The 14,974-nt window shown below is 41.8% G+C and overlaps 1 protein-coding gene across 1 annotated transcript in view; it reads left to right on the forward strand.

The window, feature by feature from the left end:
* Positions 1-14,974, forward strand: part of LOC124624305 (potassium voltage-gated channel subfamily H member 8) — a 496,049-nt gene that overhangs the window by 270,931 nt on the left and 210,144 nt on the right. Inside the window, exon 6 of the mRNA XM_047149098.1 lies at positions 8,279-8,492. Within this exon, the coding sequence (XP_047005054.1) occupies positions 8,279-8,492 (214 nt within the window). The remainder of the gene's footprint in view (positions 1-8,278; positions 8,493-14,974) is intronic.

The following is a 14,974-nucleotide window of genomic DNA, read 5'->3' on the forward strand; positions in this document are numbered from 1 at the left end:
GTAGTTTTAGCACGCTTTAAAAGGCAGAAAAAGCCCTCACCAATATATGTGGAACCAAACATTGAGAGGCCTTTGGTCGCATGCTAGTGCAAAACACGATACTGCTCTTGTGGTAAACAGCTGTAAAAGTCATTCAAAGTTTTACGCATAAGAAAGCGGTCCATCAGGCTCATATCACACTGCAGGTCAACCAGCTCTTCTCAAAACACTTGTGAGACGTCCTCTTCCCGAAGGGAAAGCGGACGAACAAATATATCTACGAAATATCAGCTTGCTAGACTCGATTACGATCTAATACGGTGTGCAAACTGAATGCAAACTGTCCCACAGTAATTTTAACAACCAGAACCACCCTGCTATTCATTCTGCTTTATAACCCTGAAATATTACCTTTCCAATAAGCCTCACCAAGGTCACGTGTATAAAAAACATCACCTTGTGCTCCAGAGCAAACGCGTCGAGAAATGATGTGTATAATTCCCAGCGTCATTTCATGAAACAAAGCGTATGCTGGTTTCATACATCGTTCTCCACCTTTCTCAGTACCATTCAGTGCGGCTTTTCTCTTCGACACTCCATATCACACACAAGCAAAAACACGCCATCACTTCATAACAGACTCGAACGGAATAGAACGAAGTCTTTCTTCCCATTCAAACTTGACAGTCATGCTCCGTAACAGTGCCCTCAATCTCCACTGGCTGAGCCCACTCTAGGCGGAAAGATCTTAGCCAAGATGAAGTAGTATAGCAGAATCAGGAGCGAGTATACAGAAAATCGACCAGTGGGCGCAGATACGACAACAAAGGCTACTCTCGGTTTGTAGACAAGTGAAACGTAATTTATAGAAGTTGGCAAATTATAAAAGAAACTTTCATGCTATCCTGTGTAGGTTAACACTCATATCATATTCCCAGTTTCTTGCCCCACCCATTACCATTACTTCATCTGCCCTTGTTGAATCCTTATACAAAAACCCTCAGTCCTCTATCACTTGAGTTACTCATGCACCAGGGTTAAAAACGTTGGTGGCCTGGTACTCTGGCCCAACCATTTCCTTCAATTGCGGGCTCACGTCTCGCCTTAATTCCTATCATCGGTGCTTTTTTCTTCCTAACATTTTTCACTCTGGTAATCTTCCTGATAACTGATGGAGTCTGCTGCATATTTCCTACATCTTCTACCTGAGGTACCTCGACACTTCCTGTAACTCTGATAGCTGCTGATTCCTACTTCTTGTATACACAACGAAACTCTCAGATCGAGTCCTGTTCTTCATCAACTATTTTGTCACTTCCCAGTTCCCAGTCACCCTCCACCTCCCTGTCTCCCTAATCCATAGCAGCTCTTTTCTTGTTGCCTCCAAATGTGCCTGATGGGCACAGATTTTTCCTCCTTGTTCATTAGTCAAATTATTCCTACGATATATCATGCAGTTCCAGGAGAGAACCTCTCAGGCATTCCCAGTGACCTCCGTACTGTACCCGTTCTCCCCCATAAAATTATTTCCCACAAGTTACACAGTACATCTCATTCCCCATACCGTATAACAAATCCCATACCCCCACGCATAGGTAAAAATTTTGAAAGGAAGACTCAAAGAATTAAGAAACCTCATGTGTACTATATTATGTAAATGTGCAGGAATGTGCAACATTTACGTGCTCAGTAGAGTTGGCAGTTGTAAAAAACGGTAAAAATGTAAAAACTCGCTTGACCCCTTTTCTTTAAAAGTTTCGGCATAGTATCACAGTGGAATGAATTAGCGTTCACTTAAAGCATATAATGTAGAAAACACTTTTGACTAAATTATTCTGAATCGATAGCTCGTAAATTAAGTTGGTTGGTTGACTTGGAGGAGGGGACCAAACAGCAAGGTCATCGGTCCCATCGTATTAGGGACGGATGGGGAAGGAAGTCGGCCGTACCCTTTCAAAGGAACCATCCCGGCATTTGCCTGAAGCGATTTAGAGAAGTCATGGAAATCTTACATCAGGATGGCCGGACGCGGGTTTGAACAATTGTCCTCCCTAATGCGAACCCAGTGTGCTTACGACTGCGTGGTAAATTAAGCTTAGATCGGAAGCACTGGAAATTCAAAATGAACACGAGATATTTCGTAAAACATCACTGTAAAATGTAAAGTCTTCAGTCGTCTGGCAGTAACAGGCACTAATTTTGTGTATTCACTGCAAAATATAATCAAACAAGGACTTCTGACAAACTTTCACAAAAGTTATCACTCGGAAAAATTTAGACCTCGATCACGAGTATCGTAATTTCAAAATAACACGAGTTATTTCCTAAAAACTTAACTTGTCTTTTCAAAAAGTTTTACTTTAAAAAAAAATAATAGGTACAAAGGCGCATATTTACTACAAAATGTATTCAAATCAAGAACTAAAATCTCTTAAATAACCTACGATGATGCACGACAAATGCCTGTGAGTCTCACACGCCGGCCAGCTTTAATATATTCACAGCGTAGTGCGAATGGTGGGTGACTTGTTAGACTGTCGGTAGCGAGTTACGGAAATTATGAAAAATCTTAAGAGGCAGCTGTTCGAAAGTAGACAGCGTATATCAGTATAAAATCACTAGAAAAACTTCCGATAGATTTCATGGCGAAAACGTCGAATATTCTTCAGTTCCTCGCGACAATTCCCTAGAGGCGATGTTAATATAATAGTTGCTCGTAGAGACATATAAAAGCAATCAATTTCCCCTCTCTCCATTCGTGAATGATGTTGTAAGAACCCTGGTCATGAATTTGATATTAAAACTACTCGTCTCCAAACACTTTCTAGCGATTCGCTCACTATTCACATAGATTTTCGTATCTCCAGGCCAATATTCTGCTATCCATCGAAAACGTATGGTGTGCTTTCGTAGAGGATCCCCCAATATCGACAACGTGATCTATGTAACAGCGCTAAGGTGTCATACGGCAAGTTTTAGTAAAGGCTACGCTGCTGAGTAAGCGCTGGCTATCACGTCGTAGCTGGTTCAGTAACTTGTCGCAACTAGTTACCAGGACAAACAGCTAAGCGTGCCAGCCAACTTAAGCGGCATGTCACACTCCACTGGGGCGTTCCATCATCAAGCCTTCACGGATGACGCCTGCTGGGAAGTTCAGCCCTTGTAAACGTTGCCTTGGGTCGCCTGTTCGTAGCGTATGGATATCCAATAATTTCTCTTCCATAATAACATTTATCACCACCCACAGCCCTTCGGTAAACTTATTCAGCTCTCCTTATTTTCGGGACCGCCTGTGTAACGTTTTTTAGTCATCATTCTTCTGGCTGGTTTGATGCTGCCCGCCACGAATTCCTCTCCTGCGCCACCCTCTTCATCTCAGAGTTGCGCTTGCAACATACGTCCTCAATCATTTTCTGGGTGTATTCCAATCTCTGTCTTCCTCCACAGTTTTTACCCTCTACAGCTCCCTCAGCACCATGGAAGTCCTTCCCTGATGCCTTCATCATCTCGTCCCCTCTCCTTCCGTTCTATTCCTCGCCGATTCTGCGGAGAACCTCATCATTTCTTACCTTATTGGTCCACCTAATGTTCAAAATTCTTCTGTAGCACCACGTCTCAAACGCATCGACTCTCTTCTGTTCCCGTTTTCCATACTCCGAGTTTCACTACCACACAATGCTGTGCTCCAAATGTGCATCCTCATAAATTTCTTCCTCAACGCCTATGTTTGATACTAGCAGAATTCTCTTGGCTACAAATGCTGCATTTGCCAGCGCTAATGTCCTTTTCAGGTCCTGCTTGCTCCGTTTATCACGGGTTATTTTCCTTATCCTCGTGCAAACAGTGATACCCAACTGTGATGTTAAGTTTCTCGGTATTCTCATTTCTGCTATTTCTCGTTACTCTCTTCTGTATTCGATTTACTCTAAATCCATAGTCCGTTCTCATTAGACTGTTCATTCCATTCAACATTAATAGCTGAAATTTATTGCAGAACAGAATCTTCTTCCTCTCTCATTTCTATTACTAAGCCCATATTGTTCCGTAATCCTGTCTTGGAATTCTTCCCTCACAACCGCATTCCTAGTAAATTTTCACATCTCTTTTTGTAGTGAATTAGCTGTTCGTTACCCTCATATACTTTGTCGGTCTCTTCATTTTCTGCTTGCGGCGTCGGCGTGTATACCTGAACTATTGTTGTCGGTGATAGTTTGCTGTCGATTCTGACTGGAACAACCGCATCACTGAACAGTTCACAGGAAGTCACTCTCTCTTCCCTACCTTCCTATTCACAACGACTCCTACTCCTGTTACACCATTTTCTGCTTCTGCTGATATTACACTACAGTCGTCTGACCATTTATATCTGTGAAATCCATCGAGAAATATGGAATATTAACAAGGAATTCTTTCTTCAGCAAAACTCTAGCTAGTAGAAGTTTATGGAACATTCTGATTATAAAACATTTACATATATGTTCTATCGTCATTCTTTTTCAAGGTATAACCATTTGAAACAGTTCAGAAATGGAAAACAGAGAGTGATAATTATCAGAGTTTCCAGAGTTGACCACAATCGGGAAAAGCGAAAAACTGAGCCAATAAAAGGTGTACTTTCACCATAAGTTAAGATCAAAAGTTTCTACAAACTGAATTTGTGTTCCCTGCATAGGAACGGAATGATAACAGACTCATAGCTCAGAGACAGCGTAAACACGATTATATATCCCACAGGAACGTCGCTTTCGGGAGGACGACTGTTCAAATCCCCGTCAAGCCATCCAGATTTAAGTTTTTCGTGATATCACTAAAATCTCTTTAAGCAAATTTCGGAACAGTTCCTTTGAAGAGAGTATAGCCGATTTTCCTTCTTATCCTTCCTTAATATGAGCAAATGCTCCGTTCTATTGACACTCTCTTGATTTTCCTTCATTCCATCAGAGAAACGTATTTTCATTGCTACACGTTGCAGTGCTACTGAATCTAAAACCTTTCGAAAATCTGTAAAGACATACTGCGATTGTCTTACAGCGATCATGAACTCATTAAAAGAGACCATCACTGCCTTCGCTGAAATTTATATTTTTATTTATTGTACTGGAAGTGTTTCAAATATTACGTTCATTACGCCCATAACATTTCACTCGTGTTTCCTCTTTCGCTACGACCAGGATTTACAAAGGACGCTGTTTTCTAGTTTAGTGTTCGGTCGTCCTGACACATATCAAATACAAAATCCAGTCTGTACAATGATTGTAGTGTCATTGTCTTGGCAGCCACTACGAGAACAGTAAGTAGGCCAACACGTGGACGGCCATGAGGACCGATGTCTGGATTTAGAGCAGGACCAATCTAATGATACAAGTAATAAAATGGTCTACGGCACCTACGGCTACCTCACGAGTTACAGTTACCCGAACAATTGCGTATATGAGCTTCAGAGGGGCTGGTCCGCAAGCCGGACGTCGAAGTGTCCAAGGTCAGCACCATCGAGGTTGAGCCGTGAGTGAATGGAGGAATGTGCTCTTCGTACTGCGTGCCGCAGCGATTCGTAGAATGATTCTGGCCTGGACGGAATGTGGTAACCATGACAATAACAGGAACCTCTGGAAAAATTTCGATATGCTTCTGATATTGAGAAGTATTATTTTGGATATTGTAGGAATATTGTTAGGATTCATAAGTGCAGAGATGAGATACGCCTGTCAAACAGTACGTGCAACTTTTAAGCTACGAAGTCCTCTTCATGCAACATAATGCTGTCCTCGTCGTGTAGGTTAATGCTATCGACTTCATGCAAGATAATGCCCGTCCGCATTGAGCTTATATGGCAAATAAATAAGTCGCAGTCGAAGATCACTGAATTAGTGGCAGCGAAATTTGTTGATTTAAATCTTGTGAATATTTCTGAGATGTAGTATTCGTCACAGCTGTTTTATTACCAATAAAATAAACTCCACTGCAAGGACACTTCACTAAGGACGGTGTATCACACGAAACATGATCAACTTGACTTCATATGTTTAGAAGAGCATAACACACTTGCAAGATATCAGCTCCAGCAATCGATCCCGGGAGAAAGTTTGGGCCATAATTCTGATAGTACGCTGTTATGACCCTCTGAAGTTACAACTCTTACATTTTCGGGGGTACCGTTTCTTTGTCACTCGCTCCGCCCCAGTGCAGCTACCTAATGCCCAAGAGTGAAGTACTGTACAGCGGAATGACAACAAGAGCCCTTCTATTTGTAGGATGTTGAAGGCGGGGAAAGAGGAGGGGCTGAGATGGGCGCACTATTCCAACGTGTTCTGAAATCTTGTCCGAGAACATATGTTATTCTACGTGAAAAATAGTAAGTAGTGTGATTACGTAATATGTTACACACATATTTGCTCAATATTACTCGTACATTAACAATATTGTCGTATTGATATTCTGTAGCTAAACAAACATACGCCTTAAAATCAAAATGAATATACCTAAGCAAATGAAGAATTATTACGAAATGAAGTTAATGATTTTCGATTTGCAATTTAATTGCGTCATTCATGTTGAAGAACTACGCTACTTGTTTAATGACACTCTCATTTGTCTCACTCATTTGCGCTGCATTTGCAAATCGCAACATAAAAATATTCAAGGCAAACACACATCTGGCACGAAGTATAGATTAAAAACCGCGATCTTTGACACAATGAACAAAGCATGTTACCAGTTTCAAATCAGTATTTCGCAAGCCTCTTACTCACTCCACTGTACATTACTTCGCACTGGGCCATTAGGCGGTTGCAGTGGGGTGGAGCGAGTGACAAACACCCAGTGCCCTCGAAACTGTAAGAGTTGTACCTTCAGAAGGTCATAACTGTGTACTATCAGAAGTATGGCCAAAATTTTCGAGCGATATCGATTTCTGGGGCTGATATCCTCCTAGTGTGCATTTTTTAAATTAAAATATGAGGTCGAGTTGGTGATCGTTCCTTGCCAGGTCTAAAGCGCTCAGCATATCCCTCTCTATTAACCCGTAGCAGCCAATGAGATTTAGTCTGAATAGCGCTGGAGGCTTTAAAATATTCTCCACAGAACGTGGCGAAACAATTCTAATTTATTGTTGTCCACATCAACACATTATATGGTTTGGCATAGTGGAAGGTGTCTGCCCCTTGGCACCGCTTAGCCATTTTGAGATTAACACTCATTTTACATATATTTAAAAAAATGGTCAACAAATGTCTTCCATTATGATCAGTACTACACTTCCACAAGAAAAGGAAAAAGAAAAAGAAAGAAATTAAGTTGTTTTAATTTATGCAGATTCATGTTTTCATTTGAACATGGGACTTACCGAGTTAATCTTTTTGTTTGCAGAGGTAGATTATTAGGATAACAAACGTGGAAAAACTATAAAAAATCAGTTCGAAAACAAATTTATTCTTATGAATAAGAAAACATGAAATAATCCACTTAAATTTTCCACATAAAATGTTCGGAAGTGAGATTAAAATTTAAAGTGAATATCGTTAATAACTATTTCCAATAAAATAATTACCTCTCAGAAGATTTATGACACAAAAAAAAGAGTTTCCACATTTTGAAAATTCAAACTAGACTGACTCTACTTTCTTCATCACTCTCTGACTGGTTTGATGCGGTTCGCTGCGAATTCTTCTCCTGTGACAACGTCTTCGTCTCAGCACTTATAAGCAACGTCTTCAATTATTCTTTGGGTGTATCGCAATCTCTGTGCTCCGCTACGGTTTCTGCTCTCTACGAGTCCCTCTAATACAATGAAATTTATTCCCTGATACCTCAACACATGTCCTCCCATCTCATCCCACCCCTTCTTCTAAACTCTTATAGTGTCTTCTGAATGGTCTGATGACGCACGCCACAGCTTCCCCTTCTTTGCCAACCTCTTCATCTCAGAGTAGGACCTACACTCAACGTCCTCGACAATATGCAGGATGTATTCCAATTTTTCTCTCTCACTGCAGTTTTTATCCGCTACAATATCCTCAGGTACCAAGGGCTTGGCGTCTTAACATCATTCTGTATCTTCTTCTTGGCAGTTTTTTCCACATGTTACTCCCATTGCCGATTCTGCAGAGAACGTCCTCACCTGTGCCTGCACAGAAGTTCAACTCTCTGACTTTTTGGGTCTCCCCTGTGTGGGGCAATACGCGGATGATTCGCTCAAAAAAACCCTCACAGATTCCTTTCCCTCACCCTGCCTCACCTGTGTTGGTGTTACTGCTACAGAGACTGGTACGCGAGTTCCTAGACGTGCTACCTTTCCCCGCAGGACTCTGGGCACGGCCACATCCACCTGCTGAAGCTGACGCGGCTGCTGCGTCTGGCGCGGCTGCTGCAGAAGATGGACCGCTACTCGCAGTACAGCGCCATGATCCTCACGCTGCTCATGCTCTCCTTCACGCTGGTCGCACATTGGCTCGCCTGCATCTGGTACGTCATCGCCGAGAAGGAGCGGCTACGAAACGAGAAGGACTGGGACCTCGGTGAGTCGTCCGCTAGCTCTACTGTGCGCGCCAGCGCTTTCCTTCCACTTCCTAGTCGCAGGCGTTGACAATTCAGGTCGCTTCTGACAAATATGGATGTAGCGCTTCTGAGATAATTACGAATCGGACATAGGTAAGCAAAGTCTCTCCGGAATCACAGTAGTTTAATGTGAGTTATTATTAAACAGACGCGCTGCAAGTATGTGGAAGTAACCCCGAGTTACATAAGAAGTAAAAACCGGACTATCAGACAACTAGATTGTAGTCTCCTTGTACAATGGCATGTTATTCTCAATTTGCAAACGCCCTTGGAAATAAATATAAGGTCGGATGTAACTTAGGAAAGTGTGACAAGACCTTTACCGTTCTAGGAAGACATACCTTGTCCAAATCCTTCACGATCACATAGTAGTCGGCTTTAGATATTTGTCTCGAGGTCTGCTCCTTAGCACCACCAGAGGGTATCAATGAAGTAGAAAACATCAGTTGATTTCGATGATGTAAGTTAAGCATGTGACGCACTTTGGATGCATGGGCTGCTTTATAAATTATTACAAGTAATTCCATACAGATGACAACATCTTGTTACTGTCGTGATGAACGACGAATAGTTGCTCATGTCCTATACGTGCCCACAAGAGCCCTTTCGAAATTTTTCTGACAGTGACGAATGGAGTGACAAAATACATAAAAATCCTTAGTATTCGCCAATAACTACTATCATTTGCGTTATATTATGTGGAGATCTGTGATGAAGTGTTGTAAGTAATATTTTAGTACCTTTTTTCTATGTGTCTAGCTATTTTTGCGATTCCAAAACTCTTATTTTATGCCGTTTAATAAATAAATAGTAAACTTAGTCGTTCCCTGGACCAGGTGTTTTCAACATAACGGTGCACTTTCCTACTTCGGTATTAACGTCCGTCACCACCTGAACGACAGATACATAATCGTTGGATTCGACTGGAATTCCTGCCCCTTGGTCAGCATGATCGCCAGATAGCACTCCTACGGATTTTTTCCCTGTGTGATGACATGAATTCGTTGGTGTATGTAGTTCTAGTAGAAGTCAAGGAGGAAGTGGTTAGTTGTATCATAGCTTCCAGTCTCATTACACAAAAGCCAGAGCAAAGCATATCAAAATTTAATGCACGTTTTCAATGCATTCTTTTAAATTAGCAGCCTTTACATTTAATAGTTGCTTTGAGTTTAACTTGTTACTATGACGAGTAAATTATTTATATCAATAAAAAAACTAAATATTCATTTTCAGACACGTATTCGGTTTATAGACATCCTTTCTCATCTGTGAACTGTTGGCACTAAAGATCAGAGACTCTATGTATACAAGTGGCAGTCAAATGAAAACGAGGCAGATTTTATAACGAGCGTAGTGCGGCCGTTGGTAACGCAGGTAGGTGTGTGTGGACGAGGCCTCCATTGAAAATTAGGAAGGAACAGCGCGAACATTCACTGCCGTGTCATTTGTCTGTTAGACGTGCTCTACGTGAGGTCAGCGATTCGCGTGTGCGTCCGACTTATGCGCGTGTTTTTGTTTGGAATAAAGGATTTCGAGAAGGCCGGACGTCACTGAAAGACAACTGTCGGCCAGGGCAGTCTCGTCGCGTCGTTACCCCTTTTGTCACTGCTACGGTAGATACTGTATATTGCTAAGGTTGTTTCTTGTAGCCTACAGAAGTTTCACTGGGAATCCCTGCCACACAGCTCCGATCCCTGCCTAAGCCGTTTCCATATTTTTGGAGCCCCTAAGAAACACATTCGTGACCATCGACGTGCTCCGGACGAAGAAGAGAATGCCGAGGTACAATCATTGTTTTCCAAGCAACCACACACATTATCCACGATGGCACTGACCGTCTAGTTTCACAGTGGGATAAATGGATTAACAGTCATAGCAACTAGTTTTGATATAGTAAACAGCCTACTTAGGTTTTCAATCCGCATCGTTTTCATTTGATTGCCGCTAATAGACGACTATATAAACATCGCTGCTTCTCTGTCTCTGGGGATATTTGCTGAAGACGCACTTGCATACAGGAAGTTGGCATCATCAGACAATCATCGAAACGACAAGCAGATAGTCTGTATTTTGTACAAAGATGGGATTTTGAGCCTCAATACGACTAAATTCTACGCTTGAAAAGCAGATAACCTTGAGCATCCGGAGGCGATTCGACGATCAATCACAAAAACCTAGTTGATTGGAAAGGCACATACCTGGCAAAGATTCTTTAGAAGAATACTGAAGTTCATTCACGAAGTAGGTAGCTTGAGAAACTTTTCCAGTACTTGACCATACGTCAGTCTGGGATCTTTATCGAGATCAGTTTACGGCATGCAGACAGTTCGCTATTAGTGACGAGCTTTTCTTAGTCGGTGCAAGAGCATCACAGAAATCATGGTGGGACAGCAGCAAGGGAAACGTGTATCATGGCAATACTAAAACTCCGAGAGCAGTCGTTAAACAGAAGTCATGGAGTATAATCGCTCTTTCTCAAGTATGTCTTGCGCAATGACCATACTGAGGCGTACAAGAAGGCTTTCTTATTTTCACTACCCGCAGTTGACGCTAGTTTGATGGAGAAGTGGGGAGGGAGGGATTTGGTTGATAACTGTAGTGTGTGCATCCTCCATCACAGGCCATGCGGACAAATAAAATATAGGCTACCGCTGAGGCCAAACGGAAAAGACAACACGAAAGCGGAACTACAGAACATCAGACAAGTGTCAGTAGAAATGGAAGGACATTACTAGAGAATTCTGGCCTTGCTGGCGACACCGTAAGAAATTTGTGATTGTTTGCCAGCGTATCCAGTCGAATCAGACATTTACCGTCAGTACGTAAATACTGGCGAAATATTTAACTGAATTAATAGCTCCTATTGATGCTCTCTGTGAATATCACATACTACGAACTCTCTGATGGTTATTGAGATGTATTGATGTATTATTTCTGATTAAAATATGTGCTCATGGACTTCTGGAACAGATATGCCACTGTATTGCAGACTTTCTAGCAAACAAGACTCAGAGCACGTCATTCGTAATGGGATGACCTGGCCAGTTGTAATCTATCATGTAGCTTCATTCCTGCGTGTACACCACTGGCAGTTACGGTTTCTTTCTGTTATGCGAGTTTTGTCCAAAACATTAGACATGTTTTTATTAGTTTTAATTAATTAAATACGTTACAAAATTCTGTAAAATAAATACGTTGTGGTAAAAGTACTTTATTTAAAGAATATGGAAGTAATCTTTTGATAATACTATCCACCGTTTTATGTTTTATTTTGTAGTTCTGTGCTTCTATGTTCAGTCGTCTGTATTCAGATAATGTCTTATGCAAATCGTGGATGTTATTGTTCAGTTTTTCAAAGCAAATTCTAAAAAACTGAAATTCTCCCACGCTGTTACTTTGAGCTGTTGTTCAAAATAAACACAAGCAATATCTGCACTGTTCTTCAGACATGACTAAGAACTACTTTCTGTAGAAATGTACACCTTGTGACAATAACTACTGTGTGAGCATCACATTATTTCCCAAATGCCATGACAGGCACTCTCATATGTAAACACTTGATATCACATCGTAGATGTTATCCTTTTACTTACACAGTGGAATTCAAATGTGCTGTTCTCCCATCTCTTAATTAGTTACTTAACTTTAGCGTCTTCGTGAATGCAGATAATACATATAATACCGAACCTCTGCTCTGTAGCTCACTTTCAATCACTACCTTGTTGATATCTTTCTCCTCAGATTGATAACTTTTATTCGTTGTTAATGACTTGTATGAGCTGATTTTCGCGATTCTGTTTGGTGTGTTTTGCTTTTGTGATACAGGGCTGTGCTTTAGTATTTGAGGCTGAAACAGCTTATCACTGAGTGCAGTATCTTTTTTCCTCAGCCAGTCGGTCTTTCTTACAACGGCGTGGTATATTCCGGAGGAGAGGCCAGTACCCTTGCCATTGGCTAATCTCAACTGTTGAGAGAAAAATACGTTTCTACGTGATTTCAAGATGTTACCCTCGTGAATCATCCACGAAAGCGGGCAAATACCATCAGGCAGTGCTGGTGGTGGAGGTGAATCTGTCCGGCTTCCCACGAGGAAGTGGTGTAGCAGCAAGCAACCGCCATCGATCATCTGGCCCAAGCGCTCTCACGGCTGCAAGACAGATGTGAAGCTTCCGGGAGCTGAGGCCATTATGTCGTGCATTCTGCCTTCACGCCTCGCAGACACGTCAGCCGACAAAAGCGCTGCGGTACGTGAATCGGCGATGGTTTGGGAGGTAAATTTTTGGATCATTTCGACTGAATAGTGCCAGCTAGCTGTATACCGGGAGGAGACAGGGCAGAGGAGAGAGAAGACAGTTCATGTAATTTCTTTCGCAAGCTCAGCTAGAGACATTAAGACGCAGGTCGGTTACATTAGTTACGTAAAAAACTCTAGCGGTAGCCTTCATCTAACTACGAACCGAGGGGTGCGATTATGTGAGTTTACTATTTATAAACAAGAAAATGGTGAGCTTAAAGTTTTCAGACTCGTTGATGTCACAAGAACTGAAGCACACCTCAAATAGACAACTATAAGCGAAGCAAACGGCGATATTACTTTTAAGAACATGGATATAAGTCGTGACTTAAAACGATGGTAAAGCTACACCTACCATCCAAGAAGTTCCGAGACGAATTTTACTCATGGCGTACATGGGACGCCAGCGGAGTAACTACTGTAACAGCCTGAGATAACTACTGTAGACAATAGATGTGCATTCGACCAGTCAGTTGTTAAAAGGCACTATTACGTAGTGGACGTGCGGCCGTAGTGTGTCAACGTCGTTGTGTCACAAATGACAGTGAAGCAGCATCTCTAAATCTAGTGTTAAAGGCATTCTCCAGAACGTTGCACACCTTGAATTCTAAGCAAAAGCAGTTGTGTGTGGACGCCTGCCGCGACTTGATTGAAATTCCGAACGCGGACAATTCTTTTGTGGAAGAAATAATCACGGGTGATGAGACTTGGATGTCAATGTGATGCGCGAGTTGAATAATGTCCGGAAAGTATGACTTTTATGACTGTTCCACAAGTTTGTATGAATGTTCCGTGCATTGTACTCAGTTGGAAGGAGACTTCGTAGAACACATGAAGTACTGACAGCAGCCCCTTAATTTCCCTTTATTTTTTATTAACCTAGTCTCGAAATTTTTGGACTGACGAGGTATGAAGAAGCATCACGATTCACATCCTATACTGCGTATAATGAATGAGCTGCTTATTGAGAAATCGAATTTGAATATAATTTTTTAATGAGAAGTTCATGTTATGCATCGTGTAAAAAGGAGAAACACCTACCAGGACATGCAGGACATGGTCCATAGAAACTGCACTTTACCGTTTCGCAATATTGCTACTCGTGTTGGATAGGATTCCACGACTTTTATGCAAATGTGAAACTAACGGTTTCAGGTGCACCATTTTCAGTGGCATGCAGGATCTCAACGGCTCCACGCGACTAGCGCCCGAGAGAAAAGAAATTTTTCGCCCGTCCATGCAGGATCTTACAGTAACGTCACATACTTCAGTTAGGAAATGGATCCGTTTTCCAGCGATTCAATTATCAACTCGGACACTGTGGCGATGCCTGGAGCACTACAGACTTTCATCATGAATATTGCTGTTGTGGCTTCCTCTGACGCTGCAGCAGAGAGAGGCGGTCTGATACCGCCCAATAATAACATTGAACACAGGAGCGAAACCTCAGACGAGTCCCGATTCTGAATACAGCATCATGTTGAACGTATCGATATGTGGATGCTCCGTAATAAACGAAAGTTTCAAAATTTCAGTCTTCAGCGTCATATGACCCACCATCTCGAGTAATGGTATGTTGTGCCATAGGCTATAAAACACGATCGGTTCGAACAGCCAGTAATTCGGGCAGCAACCGCCTGTTGTGGCGCGTCTTCGAGGTGTCCATGACGTTATCATGAAGCAAGATAAAAACGAGGTACGTCATGACCTACCTCGATCGACTTTTGGTTTGGCCTTCACGTTCTCCAGATCTCTTAATCACTGAAAACATCTAGTCATGGTTTGTCAAGCGAATTGAACGCCCTTTCTCCCCCGCCCCTACTACTGATAAACTCCGGCAGCATAGAATGACGCATCCTTGTCTAACATAGAAGGTGATATAGACTCGATATCCAAATTGGTAGTCGTATGTGCTCGTGTCATGTACAGTCAGTTCTGATGTCTGCCAATAGCTATTAGACAGTCGTGACCGACTGTCGTAGGAGTCAACGTATTATTCTTTCTCAAATTTCTTCTTTCATAGTCCTTAATTTACATTAGAACGTTCATACATTAAGTATTCCATTTTTACAATGTGATACATAGTTTCATTCGATTATTGCATGGCAAATATGTTTATACAATGCTTTAGCTGTAGCTAACTTCGGC

Source organism: Schistocerca americana, chromosome 1 (assembly GCF_021461395.2).
Source record: "Schistocerca americana isolate TAMUIC-IGC-003095 chromosome 1, iqSchAmer2.1, whole genome shotgun sequence".
Lineage (NCBI taxonomy): Eukaryota > Metazoa > Arthropoda > Insecta > Orthoptera > Acrididae > Schistocerca > Schistocerca americana.